This window comes from Kogia breviceps, chromosome 19, assembly GCF_026419965.1.
Source record: "Kogia breviceps isolate mKogBre1 chromosome 19, mKogBre1 haplotype 1, whole genome shotgun sequence".
Classification (NCBI taxonomy): Eukaryota; Metazoa; Chordata; class Mammalia; order Artiodactyla; family Physeteridae; genus Kogia; species Kogia breviceps.
The window spans coordinates 38,079,591-38,096,362 of record NC_081328.1 but is presented as its reverse complement, the minus strand read 5'-3'; the positions used below and the strand labels follow the sequence as shown (position 1 = coordinate 38,096,362).

The following is a 16,772-nucleotide window of genomic DNA, read 5'->3' as shown; positions in this document are numbered from 1 at the left end:
ACTATTCACTGTAAAATAGTTTTGAGAACTATTCTGATCATTTTCTGATGTGCCTGCTCCTGGCCATAGTGATAGTTCTGAGAGAGAGGCACCCTGACCTAACTGGGGCCAATCAGGTTTATTCCTGAGATTTTTAAACGTGGGTGCTAAATTCATCTCGTCCACACTCAAAAGGCATTGGCCCTACATCAATAAATAACTTTAAATATAAACTTATTTTTTTTAATGATTCCCTACTTTAATAATATTTTGATAAACTAGTCAACTGCTTGATTATATCAGTAAGTTATATTGGGGCAACTGGCTAATCATTTAGGGGAAAAAAATTTAGAAAAATCTAACCCCTCCTCCCATCTTACCAGAGAGTTAAGTTCAAATAGACCTTTTTTTTTTTGGTGACACCATGTGGCACGTGGGATCTTAGTTCCGCAACCAGGGATCGAACCCGTGCCCCCTGCATTGGGAGCATTGGAGTCTTAACCACTCTGCCAGGGAAGTGCCTCAAATAGATTGAATATCAAAAACAAAACTAAAGAAGTACTAGAAGAAAAGTAGTCTTGAGTTACAGAGGGATATCCTAAACATATCCCCAAGGGTGGTGTTGACAAAGATATGGAAAATGAGCCCTTTCACTAGAACCTGGATGAAAAGATCAAAGTCTTTGTCCCAGCAATTCTCACTTTAAGAAATTTAGTTCAGGAAAATTGGACATGTGCAAAAAGCTATGTAAATACACACAAATACAAGTTCAAGTAACAAAAGATATCAGTATCCTGGTTACAACATAATTTTACAAAATGCTACCATTGGGGGAAAGTAGGCAAAGTGTACAAGGGATCTCTGTATTATTTCTCACAACTACATGTAAATCTGTAATTATCGCAGAAAAAAGCCACATACAAATATGCCTATTAAACTTTCTGTAATAATAAAATTGAAAGTAAACTAAATGTCCGACAAGAGACATCTGGCAAAACAATTAGTTTAAACAAATTATGGTACAATGAGAAATACCAGGTGCTCATTAAGAATGATCGTGCATGTTATTTATTGACATGAAAAGGTATTTAGAACATTCCTGACTGAAGAAAGCAGGTTACAAGTCAAAGGTGAAATCCCTGTCTGGTATGTATGCATTTGTTTACAAAAGAAATGGTGGGACAAAAGCATATAAACCTTTGGAAAGGAAAAAATCAGAAATGTTTCCCTCTCGAAACTAGAAGTTCTCTCCTGATCAGTAATGCACTTGCTAACTGAAAAGACTCCCAAGTGAATTCAGTCCTTGACTCTTCATTCCTTAAGCCACTGACATTCTAGGAGATAAAAATTTTAGTGCTAATAAGCTTCGTGGTTATACACATTTAAACCCTTTATAGAATGTAGTTATTCCTTACACATATGCAAACATTGCTTAGATAAATACATATTACATCAACTATACATTACAAAAGAATGGCTATTGAGAAAATAAGGGATTCAAAAATTAGTTGATAAGTGATACAATAAGTTTTCTAAGCCTTTTTGTTTAGGATACATTCCATCCCTCTCTTCCTCCTGCAGTGGAATTTTTTTAAGTGATTTCTGGCCATTTTTCCTGAAACCCAAACACATAGCAAATCTGCGTTTGGTTTTTGGCTGTGCCTTGCGGCTTACAGGATCTTAGTTCTCCGACCAGGGATTGAACCCAGGCCCTTGGCAGTGAGAGCGCAGAGTCCTAACCACTGGACCACCAGGGAATTCCCACATAGCAAATTTTTTATTTTTTATTTTATTTTATTTTTTTGCGGGCCTCTCACTGTTGTGGCCTCTCCCGTTGCGGAGCACAGGCTCCGGATGCGCAGGCTCAGCAGCCATGGCTCACGGGCCCAGCCGCTCTGCGGCATGTGGGATCCTCCCGGACCGGGGCACGAACCCATGTCCCCTGCATCAGCAGGCGGATTCTCAACCACTGCGCCACCAGGGAAGCCCAGCATTTCTAATTCATTAATTTTTTTTCCTACAGTAATGGATGTTTGTTCTTGCCTGCCTCAGTAATAACACTTTTGGAAAATTATTGTCTGAAAAATGAAACGTTTGTGTCCAAAAGAGTTCATTGAAGCATTATTTACACTGGTGAAAAACCGGGAACAGCACAGATGTCCCACAATAGAAGAACTAATTAAACTGGCACATCCTTACTTACTATGTATTATAGAGTCAATTAAAAGTCATGTTGGGCTTCCCTGGTGGCGCAGTGCTTGAGAGTCCGCCTGCCGATGCAGGGGACACAGGTTCGTGCCCAGGTCCAGGAAGATGCCACATGCCACGGAGTGGCTGGGCCCGTGAGCCATGGCCGCTGAGCCTGCGCATCCAGAGCCTGTGCTCCGCAAATAAGGTCATGTTTCCCCAAAATACTTGGTAGCATAGGAAAGTTCTCATTCTGTTAGGAAGAAGGGGGGAAGATACCAAACTCTTATATAATTTGTCAAAACTCAATTATAAAATGGTGCATTTTACTGTGTGTAAATTAGATCACAATAAAGTAGGGAGGAAATGCTATCTTTCAGACAGTATGAGGCTCAAATATAAACCAGTGCTTCTCAAACCTGTGTTTCAAATCCCTTAGGGATCTTGTTAAACCACAGATTCTGATTCAGCAGGTCTGGGGTGGGGCCTGAAATTGTATTACTAACAAGTTCCCAAGTGATGTCAATACTACTGGTTGGAGACCCTGCTTGGAACAGCAGAGGTGTTAAACTCTGGACCAGTGCTTCTCTGCGTGTAGCCCCTGGACTGACTGTGGCAGCAAGACCAGAGAGGCGGTTAGAAATTCTTATTATCGGGCCCACCCCAGAACTACTGACTTAAAAGCACTTGTTTTGGGACTTCCCTGGTGGTCCAGTGGTTAAGACTCCGTGCTTGCAATGCAGGGGGCACGGGTTTGATCCCTGCGCAAGGAACTAAGATCCCACATGCTGCACAGTGCGGCCAAACAAAAAAAAATAAAAATAAAAATAAAAATAAAAAATAAATTTAAAAAAAAGCACTTGTTTTAACAAGCACTCCAGCTAATCCTGATGCACACTAAATTTCAAGAATGCAATATGCGTTGAAAGGCCTTATTGCAGGTTGCAGCAAAATGTCACTTGCTTTCCTCTGGATAATGACATTTGGGTGATTTTTGTTTTCTTCTTTGTATCTTCCTATAGTTTACAAAAATAGTGATGTTACAGGTAGAATATGTGTTGCAACAATGTCAAGAATATTTAATTTAAAAATAATAAATGAGGAGAATTGTTGAGTTTTGCCAACCCCTTCAGTTGTAAGGAATTAAAATGCTAAAAATTGGTGGGCACAAGTTCGCTTCTGGGTACCACGAGAAAGCCTCCATGCAGCCTCCACCTGACCTACTGATAGGCACTCTCATTAGTGACAATTTACCTGTGGAAAATGAGGAGACAGTTTGCCAAGCTGCTGAGCTGTGGCTAGAGTTGAACACAGAATCATCTTCACGATATTTCTCAACCACATCAAAGTGGATGCTCTTGGAATGACTAAAGAGGAGATGATGATTTCCATTAAAGCATCTTCTGAAGAGCCTTGTAGTCTTTACATTTCTGTCTTTACAACCCCCAGATAGAAAAAGTTCACAAGCTCTGCAGCCTGCCAGCTGATCTGTGTAAGGCTGGGCAGATATAATTCCTGATAATGACATCTCGAGAGCAGGCAGTCAAGTTGCTCTGAAAAACAAAAAAGGAATCAGTAAAAACAAGCCAACTCCAAGCTGCCTTCAGATCTGCAATTACTTTTACTGGTCCAATGCAATGCACAGCAAGATTTCCAAAGACCCTTGGCCATTTAAGTGATCAAAGCCCTTGGAAGAGACCAGAGCATCCAACGGACCAGCAGCATCCCCATCTTCTTGGGGCAGAGGAGCTCTGCACCTTCCGCAATCCTCTCACCCCATTTCATTCATTCTGTCGCCCCACACATATTTACTCATCTTCTACTAAGTGCCAAGAACTGTTCTAGGTGTTGGGGGCAGGACAGTGTATAAAGCACCAAAAATCCCTGCCCTCGTGGACCTTACACGCTAACGGAGGAGATGGATGCTACACCGGATAAATAAGAAAAATATAAAGTATGTTATAAAGTGGTCAGTGCAAAGGAAATAAAGCTGAGAAAGGGGATAGGAGGTCAGGGGTTAAATTCCAGTTAGGGCAGCAAGGAAAGGCCTCACTAAAAGGCAGCATTTATGTAAAGACTTTTTTAAATGTTAGAGGGACACAGGGGAGAGAAAATACAGCCGGGTGTTGATGATGTCACGAGTATTAATTTACCAGGTGCCAACATGTGTGTGCCTGCATGTGTGTGTTCATGTGTGATGGACATGCATGGCAAGTGGCTCCACAGCCTGACGGGTCAGGGTGAGGTGTCTGGGACAGAGACTGAACGTGGACCAGGGCAGGACAGGCTCTGAGCCCAGCCCCAGACCTCACATTTGGCCAAGAACAGAGCCACGTGCAAGCTCTGGGCAACATCAGGGACACCTCCTCCCAGGCTGGACGGCGCTATCCGGGAAGAAGGATGGGCCCCGGAGATTGTAGAGTCTCCTGTGTCTGGCCCTGTGATATCAGGGACTGGGGACAGCACAGGGTGACCATGGGCTCCATGTCCCCCACCCCCCCCCAGCCCAGCCCACCACCTCTGCCACTTTCCACTCTCCACGGGCAGATGGGTCTGGTCTGATGAGGATTTTTCCAGGCTGGGCCCGTGGCCTGACCCGGCAGTGGCCATGCGTCCAGGGCAGGGACCATTCCAGGGGAGATGAGGTATGTCCCTGAGCCCTCATGGCTGGGGGGCAGGGGGCAGCGAGCAGCTTTAGCCAGAAGCAGGTGGAGGCTGGGAGTGGGGAGGTCAGCAGTGCCCTCACGCCACATCCTGTTTTTGGAATGGGCCCCAGCATGTGCTTTCCTTTGGACTTGGTCCAGGCCAGTGTCTCCCCACCCAGGCCCAGTCCCAAGGGAACTCCAGCACTCCCAAGCATTAACCTAGGGTTTTTCCAGGCTGGGCCGGGCCCCTGAGCCAGCGTGGGTGAAGGATACCTTTCCCACCCCTTTATGAAATCGTGCCAGGGGTCCCCATCGGCCCCCATAGCTGGAGAGGAGAGAAAGTATCACCGAAGAGGAGTCCTGGCATGGCCCCCACCAGCCCCACACAAAGCCCTGGGGACTGTTAGGCCCTGGGACACCACCTGGGAAGCCCAGCCAGGCTGGAGAGGGGACAGTTCCACGATGTGGAAAGAACATGGGCTCCGAACCAGTGAGGCTGGGCGTGCGGCCAGGAGCTGCTCTTTCTTGCCGCGTGAGTGTACCAAGTGGCTTAGCGCTCCGAGTCTCAGCTGCCCTGCTGCTGGCTCACCAGGAGGGCTAAGCGAGCTAAGTCGCGCGATGAGTGGGGCGCAGGGCCCGGCCCTGAGCAGCTGCACAGGTGGATAAGGGGAATGGTGGGGGTTGGGCAGACTCCTGAAAAGGCAGAGGGAACAAACAAGTGCTCAACCTGGGAGTGTCCCCTCCCTGGCCGCTCAGGTCACCATTGGTCATCCTAACTCTCCTCCCCTATGGGACAGCTTCTCCTGCCACCTAGAGCAGTAGGTGACTCAGTTCAGAGCCTTATGGGGGAAAAGAAGCCTTGCTTTCTATTTATTTTTTGCATTATGAAATGACACGCTCATCACAATAAATCTGGAAATTACAGAAAAGCAGGAAGGAAGCAAACGCTTTCATTTAACTCCCAAAGCCAGATACTCTTGATACTTCAAGGGTTTTCCAAGAGGGAATTTCTTCTGGGCTCGGGCTTTTTTTGTTCTCTGTAACATGGCTGGGACCTTAGCATTAAGACGGAGAGCCGGGGGCTTCCCTGGTGGCGCAGTGGTTGAGAATCCGCCTGCCGATGCAGGAGACACGGGTTCGTGCCCTGGTCCGGGAAGATCCCACATGCCGCGGAGCAACTGAGCCCGTGAGCCATGGCCGCTGGGCCTGCGCGTCCGGAGCCTGTGCTCCGCAACGGGAGAGGCCACAACAGTGAGAGGCCCGCATACCGCAAAAAAAAAAAAAAAAAAAAAAAAACAAAGACGGAGAGCCGGAAGGGAACTTGGAGGTCAGCCGGCCCAGGCTCCCCATATGACAAGCCAGGAGACTCTGGCCCAGAAGAGCTGAGTGACTGGTCCAAGGTTAGCAGTGGCAGAGCTAGAAGGAGAGTTACCAGGTGTCTGCTGCCTCTTAAGATACCAGTGCCTCCAACACCGGCGGCAAACCTCGCTCCAGCCCTGAAGACTGCCTTCAGAGGGGACAGTCACTTGATAGTGGACCTACGCCTTCCAGTTTGGGGGAATTTATTGGCGATAGGCTTCCTTCAATAAAAGAGGGAGCTCTGGGGCTTCCCTGGTGGCACAGTGGTTAAGAATTCGCCTGCCAATGAAGGGGACACGGGTTCGAGCCCTAGTCCGGGAAGATCCCACATACTGCGGAACTAAACCCGTGCACCACAACTACTGAGCCTGCGCTCTAGAGCCCGTTAGCCACAACTACTGAAGCCCGCGTGCCACAACTACTGAAGCCTGCTCTCCTAGAGCCCGTGCTCGGCAACAAGATAAGCCACCGCAATGAGAAGCCCGCGCACCGCAACCAAGAGTAGCCCCAGCTCGCCACAACTAGAGAAAGCCCGCGCGCAGCAACGAAGACCCAACGCAGCCAAAAATAAATAAATGTATTTTTAAAAAAGAGAGAGAGAGGCAGCTCTGGTTAACCCCTTCCATCATTTCCAGTTGGAGACACAGCCATGGGGTGGGGACGGGTGAGGGGATGGAAAGGGAGGCTGGCAGAGCCCAGCAAGGGGTGTGGCCCTGGATCTGTTCTCAGGGGTGGAGCCAGCCAACAGGGTCACCCTGTCCCTTTAAGAGAAGGGGGAGAGCTAGCCCCTCTCAGCCATCCTGTCTTGTCATCCATCCCGGCAAAATCTGAAAGGGAAAATGAAAGAGGGACCAGGAGGAACAGGTCCCAGCCATCTCCCAAGGTCCTTTACTCAGCTTTAACATCCCAGCATCAGCTACAGGGCAAGTGGTTAACTACGGGTGAGAGTCTGGGGGCATCAGGGGCCTGTGGGACCTGTGAGGGGAGGGGGGAGTTGCGGGGGGGTGGTTCTCGGGAGATATAGGAGGCTGGAAACAGAGGGACACCAGGGAGGAGATGGGAGAAGGTGGGCTGGCATTCCTGCCACACTGGGCTCAGATGGCAGGGGACACCTAGGACATTGGGTAGAGTTATGGAAGTGGGGTTACCTTTGTGTCCTCTCCCCAATTCTGAGAGCAGTTCATTGCAGTAAAAAGGTCAGGAAAATGGGCAGAGAAAGAAGGAGGTGGGTCCTTCTAGGTCTGCTGGCTCCACTTCTCCCAGGGGTACCAAACTGGGTCCGACGGAGAGCTGGGTTTGGGGCACCACTCTTTTTTTTTTTTTTTTTTTTTGCGGTACACGGGCCTCTCACTGTTGTGGCCTCTCCCGTTGCGGAGCACAGGCTCCGGACGCCCAGGCTCAGTGGCCATGGCTCACGGGCCCAGCTGCTCCGCGGCATGTGGGATCTTCCCGGACCGGGGCACGAACCCGTGTCCCCTGCATCGGCAGGCGGATTCTCAACCACTGCGCCACCAGGGAAGCCCTGGGGCACCACTCTTGCCCACAGAAAGCATCCTTGAGCACATGAGGGCGCTGTTGGGTTTCCGCTTCTACAAATGCAGTCAGAGGCCGTGGGGGGGGGGGGGGGGGGCGTGCTGATCTCCAAGGTCCTTTCCCACCAACCTGGACTCTGGAGGAGCAAAGGGTCCAATCCAGCAGGCCGGTGGGTGTCTGAGTAGAGCACCAAAGTGGACCTCCTTCCCAGCGCCCATAGTGGAGAATCACCTAACCCCTCCCGCCCCCGCCCCCCTTGCTAAGCCCCTTGTTCCCGCAAAGTCCCTGTTAAACCCAGGCCTGGCTGACCCCCTGGCTCACCTCGAAGTTAGAGGAGATCTAACTGACTCCACCCCGACGGGCACGGAGGGTTGGGGATCCCGATCCTTCAGCCTCTGACTGCCCGTCCCGCCTCCATCCCCAGCGCCATGGGGGAGTGGGCGTTCCTCGGCTCGCTGCTGGACGCCGTGCAGCTGCAGTCGCCGCTCGTGGGCCGCCTGTGGCTGGTGGTCATGCTGATCTTCCGCATCCTGGTGCTGGCCACGGTGGGCGGCGCCGTGTTCGAGGACGAGCAGGAGGAGTTCGTGTGCAACACGCTGCAGCCGGGCTGTCGCCAGACCTGCTACGACCGCGCCTTCCCCGTCTCCCACTACCGCTTCTGGCTCTTCCACATCCTGCTGCTGTCGGCGCCCCCGGTGCTCTTCGTCATCTACTCTGTGCACCGGGCCAGCAAGGAGCCGGGCGGCGCGGCCGGCGGGGCGGGGTCGCTGGGGACCCCGGGTCGCCCGGAGGGCCGCGGCGCGCGCCGCTGCTACCTGCTGAGCGTGGCGCTGCGCCTGCTGGCCGAGTTGGCCTTCCTGGCGGGCCAGGCGCTGCTCTACGGCTTCCGCGTGGCCCCGCACTTCGTGTGCGCTGGTGCGCCGTGCCCACACACGGTGGACTGCTTCGTGAGCCGGCCCACCGAGAAGACCGTCTTCGTGATCTTTTACTTCGCCGTGGGGCTGCTCTCGGCGCTGCTCAGCGTGGCCGAGCTGGGCCACCTGCTCTGGAAGGGCCGCCCGCGCGCCGGCAACTGTCGCCAGGCGGCCGAGCGCGACAACCGCTGCAACCGCGCGCAAGAGGAGGCGCAGCTGCTACCGCCAACGCCGCCGCCGCCGCCGCCGCCGACGCCGCCGACGCCGACGCCGACGCCCGCCCTGCCCGCCGGGCGCCCGGGCCCCGCCCTCTTCGCCCCGCCCTCCTATGTTCACCGGGCGCCGGCCTGCGACAGCGAGGGCGGCAGCGGCCGCAGCAAGGCATCGCTGGCCACCGTCCGCCAGGACCTGGCCATCTAGAACTGCCTGGGGCGGGGGTGAGGTCAGAGGCCAGACCCCACCACCCCGGAGCGAGAAGCGGCTCCGCAGCAACTGTTCGCAGGGTCCCCTGCCCAGCAGATGACACACAGGGGGCATGGCCTGCCGGGCAGCATCCGCAGCTCCCAGCCAAGCTGGGGACATCTAATGAACTAAGGCCGGTCCTTGGTGCCGTCATCCAGGCCAAAAGGAAGGAGGCGGGGGGCTGAGAGAAAGTGGACAAGAGGAGGGCAGAGCTAGTGCAAAGTGGAGGGTCTGGTGGAGCCCGGGTTGTTTTACTGGGGACAAAAACAACAGTGATACCAGCATCCCTGGAGGCCTCTGCTTGTTCAGACTGAGGCGTGGCCTCTGTGTATGTGCACACACATGTACACATACACACGGTGTGAGCTGTGGGTGCTCAAGCACACTTGAAACCTGTGTGAGCTCTGGTTGTGCACGCGTGTGCATAAGCCCATGTCCATCCTCTGCAGGCTCTCTGTGCGTGTGAGGGCCTACCCCGTGTGCGGGCCTACCCCGTGTGCGTTCTGCGTACGCGCGTGCATCTGTGTGCCCTGTGTGAGCTGTGTGTGTGATCTCCGACATGCACTGAGTGGCCAGGATCCAGTGCCAGCAGCAGCTACGGTGGCAGGGCCATCACAGGATGATCTGCCCTCCTGATGGAGCCCACACAGGAAGGGACGGGGAGGGGAGGCCTCAGTCTGGGCACCATCTGCGCTCTTGACCCTGTGGCCTGGGCAAGGTGGCTGGGCCCTCCTTTCATGGAGATAGAGTGGGGGTGGGCAGCGAGGTCAGAGGGCAGGACTGTTTTCTAGCTTCCCCCTCTTCACCCTGCTGCCGTCACCCCAGTCCATAAACATCCTCAGAAGAAACCTCCTCCAGAACGTGTGCTCCTGGCCCTGCATTTTCCTGCCGCCATCACCTGCTTCCCCTCCTCCCTCCCCACTCCAGCCCCACCCCCAGGGAAATACAAGGATCTGTCCCCGTGTCTGCCTCCTTCTCCCCTCCTATCTCTCCTCTGCCCCCATCTTCTTCCTCCTTCACCGCCCCAGTGGGGATGCTCTCCATAAGCAGCCAGCACCAAACTGAAAAATCCAGGGGCCACCATCTAACCACACCTCTGGGACTTCACCAGACCCTGCTGAGCAGGCTGCCAGCGCCCCAGTCTTCTATGTCCCTGGCCGCTTCCTCTCTGTCCTCCTTTCCTTCACGCCTCTTCCTCAGCTTTCCTGCCTGGCTCCACACAGCAGCTGGAGGAGTCTTTCTAAATAGCCCCCCTACTTACGCCCTTGGGGGTCCCCCATCCTCAGGGTAAGTCCAGCACCTGAACGAGGCTTTTGAAGCCCTGCACGTCTGGCCCTGCTTCATCAGGCCCCCTCCCATTGGCTTCTCCAAGGTTGCCATGCCCCAAACCATACCGAATTTTCTGTTCCTACCAAGCACGATAGCCAATCTTGCTTCTAAGTGTTTCAACATGCTGTTCCTTTGCCTGGAGTGGCCTCCCTCTCTGCAGCGCCCCCTCCCCCTAGCTAATTAATGCCTACCTGCCTTTTGGTCTCACCTGGGAAGAAAATAGATGCTTTTCTGTACAGACAGCCCAACCCCCAAACCAGAGCTGGAGGCCCCAAGGCAGCACTTCTGCTGGATGCATAGCTCTCTCCTCCTCACAGGCCCATAGTAAATGCTCAGCAAACTTGCTCTAGATGAGGAACTGGAGGTGCTCCCCAGGCCCAAGCACTTATCCACGCTCACGATGTGTGCCACTGTCCCTCCACCTGCAGTGAGTTCCATGTCTGTTGCCTGGACCCTTCCACACAAACTCAGATGTGAATGTCCAGCCGTTTTCCATATATGTATTCATTCAACAAATACTTCTTGAGCACATAGTGTATACCAGGCAGTGTTCAAGATCAGCACCGTTTCATAGAAAGAGGATGTGAGCCACCTATATAATTCCAAGTTTTCCATTAGCCACATTACAAAGTGAAAGGAAACAGGTGAAATTCATTTTAGTAATATATTTTCTTTAAGTATTTTTTCAACACACCATCAATATAAAAAAAGTATCGAGGAGATGTTTTATATTCTTCATTTTGTACTAAGTCTTTGAAGTGTGGTGTGTGTTCTGCGCGTGGAGCACATCTCGATTTGGACCAGCCACGTACCTAAGACTCTACCGCCACCTGTGGCGAGTGGCTGCTGTATTAGCAGATTCAGGCGCTGGGCTCCAGTGGTGGACACAACTTGCCCCTGTGAAGCTTACATTCTGGTGTAGAAGGCAGTCAATAAATATAGATTGTACCACCAGCCAGTGTAAAGAGTAAGGGGAGAGGGAGTGACACCCCTGAGTGACGGGGAGCAGAATGTAGCAAGTTGCCAGCCATGAAGCTTCTCCGGGAAGAGCGTGCCCATTGGAGGGAATGGCGAGAACAAAGGTCCTGAGGCAGGAATAAGCTGGAGGTCTTGGAGGCCAACAAGGAGGCTGGTGTGGCAGGAGTGGAGTGAGGGGCGTGGAAGGGGTCACCAGTAACTCACATGGTGCCCCAACTTCCTTAGCTCTCCTCTCAGTTGCTGGGGTCCCCATCCACCCTGGCCACGTCCGTCTATTGTGGCCAGAGCCCATCCTCTGCCCACCTTCCACATCCCGTCAATCACCTGGTCCTCCTGTTTTACCACCTAAGCATTTCCTCCCCTGGGCCACCCTTCTCCATCCCTTCAGAGGCCGCCCAGGGTCAGCTGGTCACCAACGGCCTGGGGTACTCCTCCCTTCCTCAGCCTCTACTCCCGCCCCCTGCAATTCTAATCTGAACACCTCACTCACTGGCTTCAAATCCTTCACTGCCATTGCCCTCAGGATCAAGTCCAGCTCCTGAATTGGCCTTGACCGGCCTGTCCCAGCCTCTACAGCTTCACCTGTTTTGCCTTTTCGACCGAAACCCGAAATGGTTAAAACACAGAGCTGGGGATATTTTCTGAGCACCAGAAGCTTTTTATTACCTCTGCATTCCACCTGGCTAACTCTTCCCCTTAGAGATTTAGCTGGGAGGAAGCACCTGTTCCAGGAAGCCTTCCGAGCCCTGCTCCAGGCCTGCTTAAATGCCTCTGCCCTGTGCTCCCATAGGCAAAGCACATGTCAGCCCTCGATGACCAGACTCCAGCAGTGCTTCTCAACTGGGGGCGATTTTGCCCCCCAGGGGCCATTGGGCAACGTCTGCAGGTATATTTGGTTGTCACAGCTTGAGGGAAGGTGCAACTAGTGGATAGAAGCCAGGGATGCTGCTAAACAGCCTGCAGTGTGCAGGACGGCCCCTCTCAACAAATAATTCATAGCCCAAAATGTCACTTGTGCCGCAGATAAGAAACTCTGCTCTACGGTGAACTATGAACCATCCAGAGCAACGTCAAGCCCCAGCAGCAAAGCTACTATCCCAAGGGGGGCGCTTTGTAAGCGTGGGCGTCACTGCTTTAGTCGTCACAATGAGGGGGCACCCTCTTGGCATTTGGCAGGCAGGGGCTAGGAATGCCAATGTCCTCCCACAATAAAGAATTGTCACACACTCCTTTAGAATGTCCCACTGACATTTACATAGTGAACAGCCTCTTTATAATTACCTGAACCCAAACCCTGACCCTGTTTTACATATAAAACATTAAGGGTTTAGTTTGGGATTTTTTTTTTTTGCATGTTTTTATTATTCGTTATTGGTTTTTATACACCGATACTCTTTAATTTTCCTGGGCTCCTTGTACAGAAGAGCTTCTGACCTTCTTACTTCTTTTAAATCCAAATGTTTGTTAAAAATAGAAGCAAGCATAGGACTGTGTCCTATCTGCCCAGTGATTGGGCCCAAGCGTTGACACGTGGAAATTCACGACACTTTCCCTGAATTTCTCCTTTACAATATAGTGCGACAGCATGGTGACTTTTTAAAGGATGTGTTTGGTGTGCTATGTTAAATTATGTCAGGTTCATAAAGAAACCTGTTAGAAAGTGTTAGAAAATATTTGCTAGAGGAAGAGAGCCTCTGTCCTCAACACCCTCTCCAGTCTGGGCCACACTGTGACATAAGTGAGGATCTGGCGCCACCTGATGGCTGAAGTAGAAATGGCAGGTGGACCCCCGTGGCAGGAACTCTTCCCGCCCGGGAATCTCTTCTCGCCCAGGCGCCCTGCTAACCCTCCCCAAACGCAGCCTCCACCGACACCTCCCCAGACGCCACCGCCCCCGAGATCTCAGTGCTTGATGCTTCTTCAAGGGCTTCAGGGATCCAGGAAAGAGCCCTGGCTGAGAGGTAGGAGCCCTTAGTATTGTTCCCCGATGTGCCACTAACTTGCTGTGTGACCATGGGCAAGGGCACTGCCCTCTCTGGGCCTTGATGTGTAGTGGTGAGGGGGGTGGGGGGAAACTGGCTTCTGAGGACCCTCAAGGCCTGTCACACTCCATCCTCTTAACCAGGAGCATCCAGGTGCCCTGTCACCTCTCTATCCTCTGTGCCTCCTGCCCACAGAAGTGAGCTTAGGGGTGGACAGGGGAGGGCAGGACAATTCTTCCTGGAGGCAGAGGGACAAGAGGGCTGGCCTCCCAAGTTTCCATCCCAATCCTGAGCTCTTCTTAGATTGCAATGAGCCCCTGACCCAGGTCCTCATGCCAACTGCCACTCCTGCTGTGAAGGTCATCTGTGGTGACTCCCAAAATAGAACTCTGCCACTAAGTGACCCCCCAGACTCAACCTCTGGCTTCCCAAGGGCTAGGGACTCTCTGAGGGCCGAGGTGACTTTCTGCTTTTCTCCCCTCCCCCACTCCACACTGGGGTCCCTAGACCAAGGGCTTTCTAAGGGCAGGCCCATCTCCTTCCATAGGGTCTCCAAAGATCCCAGCGCAGCAAGGCAGGCTCCGAAGGCGGCTTGGCCCCCCCAGCCCCTGCCCAGACACCGAGAGAAGGCAGCGAGAAAGCGAGGCTCTGAGGCATGTGTAGAATAAATATAACTTTATTCTTTATCCAGTAGATCTCAGTGGAAAGTCCAACAGTAACAGGTGCACCAGCGGGCTCTGGGGGGATGAGACCCCAACCCCGGGGCAAGGAGGGCAGGGCAGAGCCAGCTCCCCAAACCCGGGGGTGCAGGGGTGACGGGAGGGGGCCCCCTGTAGGCCCGTCCTGCGGGGCAAGGAGGGGGCACGGGGGTGGAGTGGGTCAGGCCAGGGAAATGGAGGAACTCAGGCCACAAGTGTCTGCCGGCCCGTCTGTCCACTGTGTGTGTGTGTGTGTGTGTGTGTGTGTGTGTGTGTGTGTGTGTGTGTGTGTGTGTGTGTGTGTGTGTGTGTGTCTGGGGGCCCTGTGGGCGGTGCTGGTGGCTGTGAGGCTGGGGGGCAGGGGCAGCTCGGACCCCCTGGCCAGCCCCTTCACGGGGCTCGGGGTGGGGGGACTGGAGGGCTTCGATGATGTGGGCTCTGATGGGGAGGCAGCTCTGCCAAGGACACGAGGCTGAGAAACACACACCTTTATGTTCTGAGGCCCCCTTGCTTTGCCCCTGCCCCAACTCTTGGGGGAGCCCCCTCCTTCCAGGGGTTGCCGGGAAACTGTCCACGCCCAGTGGTTAGGCAGAGAGAGAGGGGAGGGCAGGCCTTGGAAAGTTAGTACTTCACAGTTTTAAAGAGAAAACTGAAGAGGAAAAGGCTGGGGAGGAGGGCTTAGGGGGCACAGGGACTTAGGGGGGGAGCCCCTTCTGAGCCACTCCCCTACCCCAGGACCCACCCCCCCTCCAGCTCTGAATCCAGCTCCCCCCAATATACCGCACAGATTCCTTCAGTATAAATGTGCTTAAAATGAAAATTCTTATTAAAAAAATCAAAACCAAAAAAAAAAAAAAACAACAAATTAAAATAAAAACAAAACCAGCAAGAATTAATACCTGGGGGTTGGTATGGCAGGGTATGTACAGGGGAAATCCCCCACCCCAGCCCACCCCCTCTGTCACCAACCGAGGCAGGGGGGTTCCCCAACAGGGGGGCAATGGCTTGCGAGTTCTGAGGATGGGGGAGCCAGGTCCTGGCATTTGCTGGTGATGAAGATGTGGAGAGGTGGGCAGAGGGGTGTCTTGATGAACACGAGGCCCCGGGGCCCATCCTGAGGCCCGGGACCAGGCATCCTCACTCAGCCCTCGCCCCCGATGTCAGCCCTGACATCTGCAGGAGCGGGCAGTCCATCGCAGGCCCGGGCCTCTGTCCGAAGAGTCGCCGCCGCCTCCCTCCGGTCCCCCGGGGAAGGGAGGACAGGTGGGGGGCAGGACTGGTGGGGGTCGCGTGGTTGGTAGAAAGGCAGAGAAAAGCCAGGGCACGGGGCAAGGGCTGTGTCCACGGGGCATGGGCAGTCACGGGGAGTGCGTGGCCGGGCTGCTTCTGTTTGAGCTGGGGCTGAGGCTGGGGCTGCAGCTGCCGGGCGGGGGAGCCAGGCCGCCCCCATCCCGCCCCCCGCCCCCCGCTTGTCCGCTCAGAGTGTCCAGGCCCTCTGAGTTCTCCAACATTTCCTGGATGAGAGGTGGCATGGAGCCCGGGATCTCCATCTTCAGCGTGATCACCCGCTCAGCCCCTGCAGGAAAGGAGGGACAGAGGTCAGCAGGCCCGCCCTGCTCCTCCAGCCCCACAAGCAAGTGTGGCTCCAGGAGGGAGGGTGGAGGGGGTGGGAGGGTCAATACTACCAATATCAGCTTCCACCACGCACTGAACTCAGGGCTCAGCTCTTTGACATAAGGCAGCCCTCCTAAGCCCCCACGGCTGAGGGGCAGCAGGGCAAAGGGGTTCCAAACTCGGGCTCTGGGGTCAGACCGCCTTGGGCTTGACACTGGGCCCTTCCTGTGCGCTGTGTGCTGTGGACTCTCCTACTGACATCTCGAAACAACTCTGTAAACACCATCATTATCCCCACTCCTCAGATGGGAAACTGAGGCTCAGAGCTGTTGTCTGACCTACTCAAGGACACACACCCACACAGTCTGGTTCCAGAGCCATGCCCTTAGCCACCACGCGAAGACGACACTGCTACCTTGGGGCTCACAGGCAGGGGTCACCTAGGCAAGGTGGGGTCCCGTGAGTGGGGTATCACATGGGCACAAAGTCGTGGGGTGTCAGCTCAGATGCAGGAGGCCTGACCCTGGACATGGACGGTGGGTCCTGGGCTAGGTGTTGGGGCCCAGCCCCAGCAGACGCACGGGGCATCTCCAGGTGTGGGAGCCTCACCCTTAGCACTGATGCTTCGCAGATCTGTGATCTTCATCAGCATCTTGGGGAACATGTGTGGGCGGCTGGGCCTCCGTTTCCGCACATAGACCTTCAGTGCCTCAAGCAGCGGCTCCTGTAGCATGTCCACCCTGTCTGGCTGCTCCAGGTCCTGCCGGTCTGAGGAAGCAGAGATGCCCGCTGAGTCGCTGCCCTAGCCCAGCGGGGAACACAGCTGCACTTCCAGCCTTGACCACCAGGGGGCATGCCTGCCCAGACCACGGGCTGAGCTTCTCTGCTGGGGGGCGCGGTGGGGGGGGGGCGATCCCCACACAGAAAGGCCCTAAGAGGCTCTCAAATGTGAGCAAAGAGGGGCTGGGGACAGGGGTTGCCGAAAGGTCGCCCTGAGAGCCCAGTTCATGGAGGTGGGATCCCTGAACACAGGCAGTGCCATCTTAAGTAGAGACAGGCCTCCCACTCCTGCCCATTATTCTGGACACCAGC

At 54.0% G+C, this 16,772-nt stretch overlaps 2 protein-coding genes across 6 annotated transcripts in view; one reads left to right on the top strand and one right to left on the bottom strand.

Annotated features, from left to right (window-relative positions):
* The first annotated feature begins 8,079 nt into the window (after positions 1-8,079).
* GJD3 (gap junction protein delta 3) lies at positions 8,080-9,037 on the top strand. The gene has a single exon (XM_059046486.2). The coding sequence runs from the start codon at positions 8,132-8,134 to the stop codon at positions 9,035-9,037; it is 906 nt and encodes a 301-aa protein (XP_058902469.1). The 5' UTR covers positions 8,080-8,131.
* A 4,987-nt stretch (positions 9,038-14,024) lies between these two features.
* The window catches only part of RARA (retinoic acid receptor alpha), a 43,714-nt gene continuing 40,966 nt past the window's right edge, over positions 14,025-16,772 (bottom strand). For all 5 annotated transcript variants that reach the window (XM_067022280.1, XM_059047424.2, XM_067022281.1 and 2 more), the window contains 2 exons: positions 16,290-16,448; positions 14,025-15,642 (listed from right to left, as the gene is read on the bottom strand). In XM_067022280.1, coding sequence (XP_066878381.1) covers positions 15,425-15,642; positions 16,290-16,448 — 377 coding nt within the window. In that variant the 3' untranslated portion in view covers positions 14,025-15,424. The remainder of the gene's footprint in view (positions 15,643-16,289; positions 16,449-16,772) is intronic.

Bases quoted from the DNA above. Each gene is read 5' to 3' on its own strand.
- GJD3 (XM_059046486.2), top strand. From the start codon at position 8,132: ATGGGGGAGTGGGCGTTCCTCGGCTCGCTGCTGGACGCCGTGCAGCTG.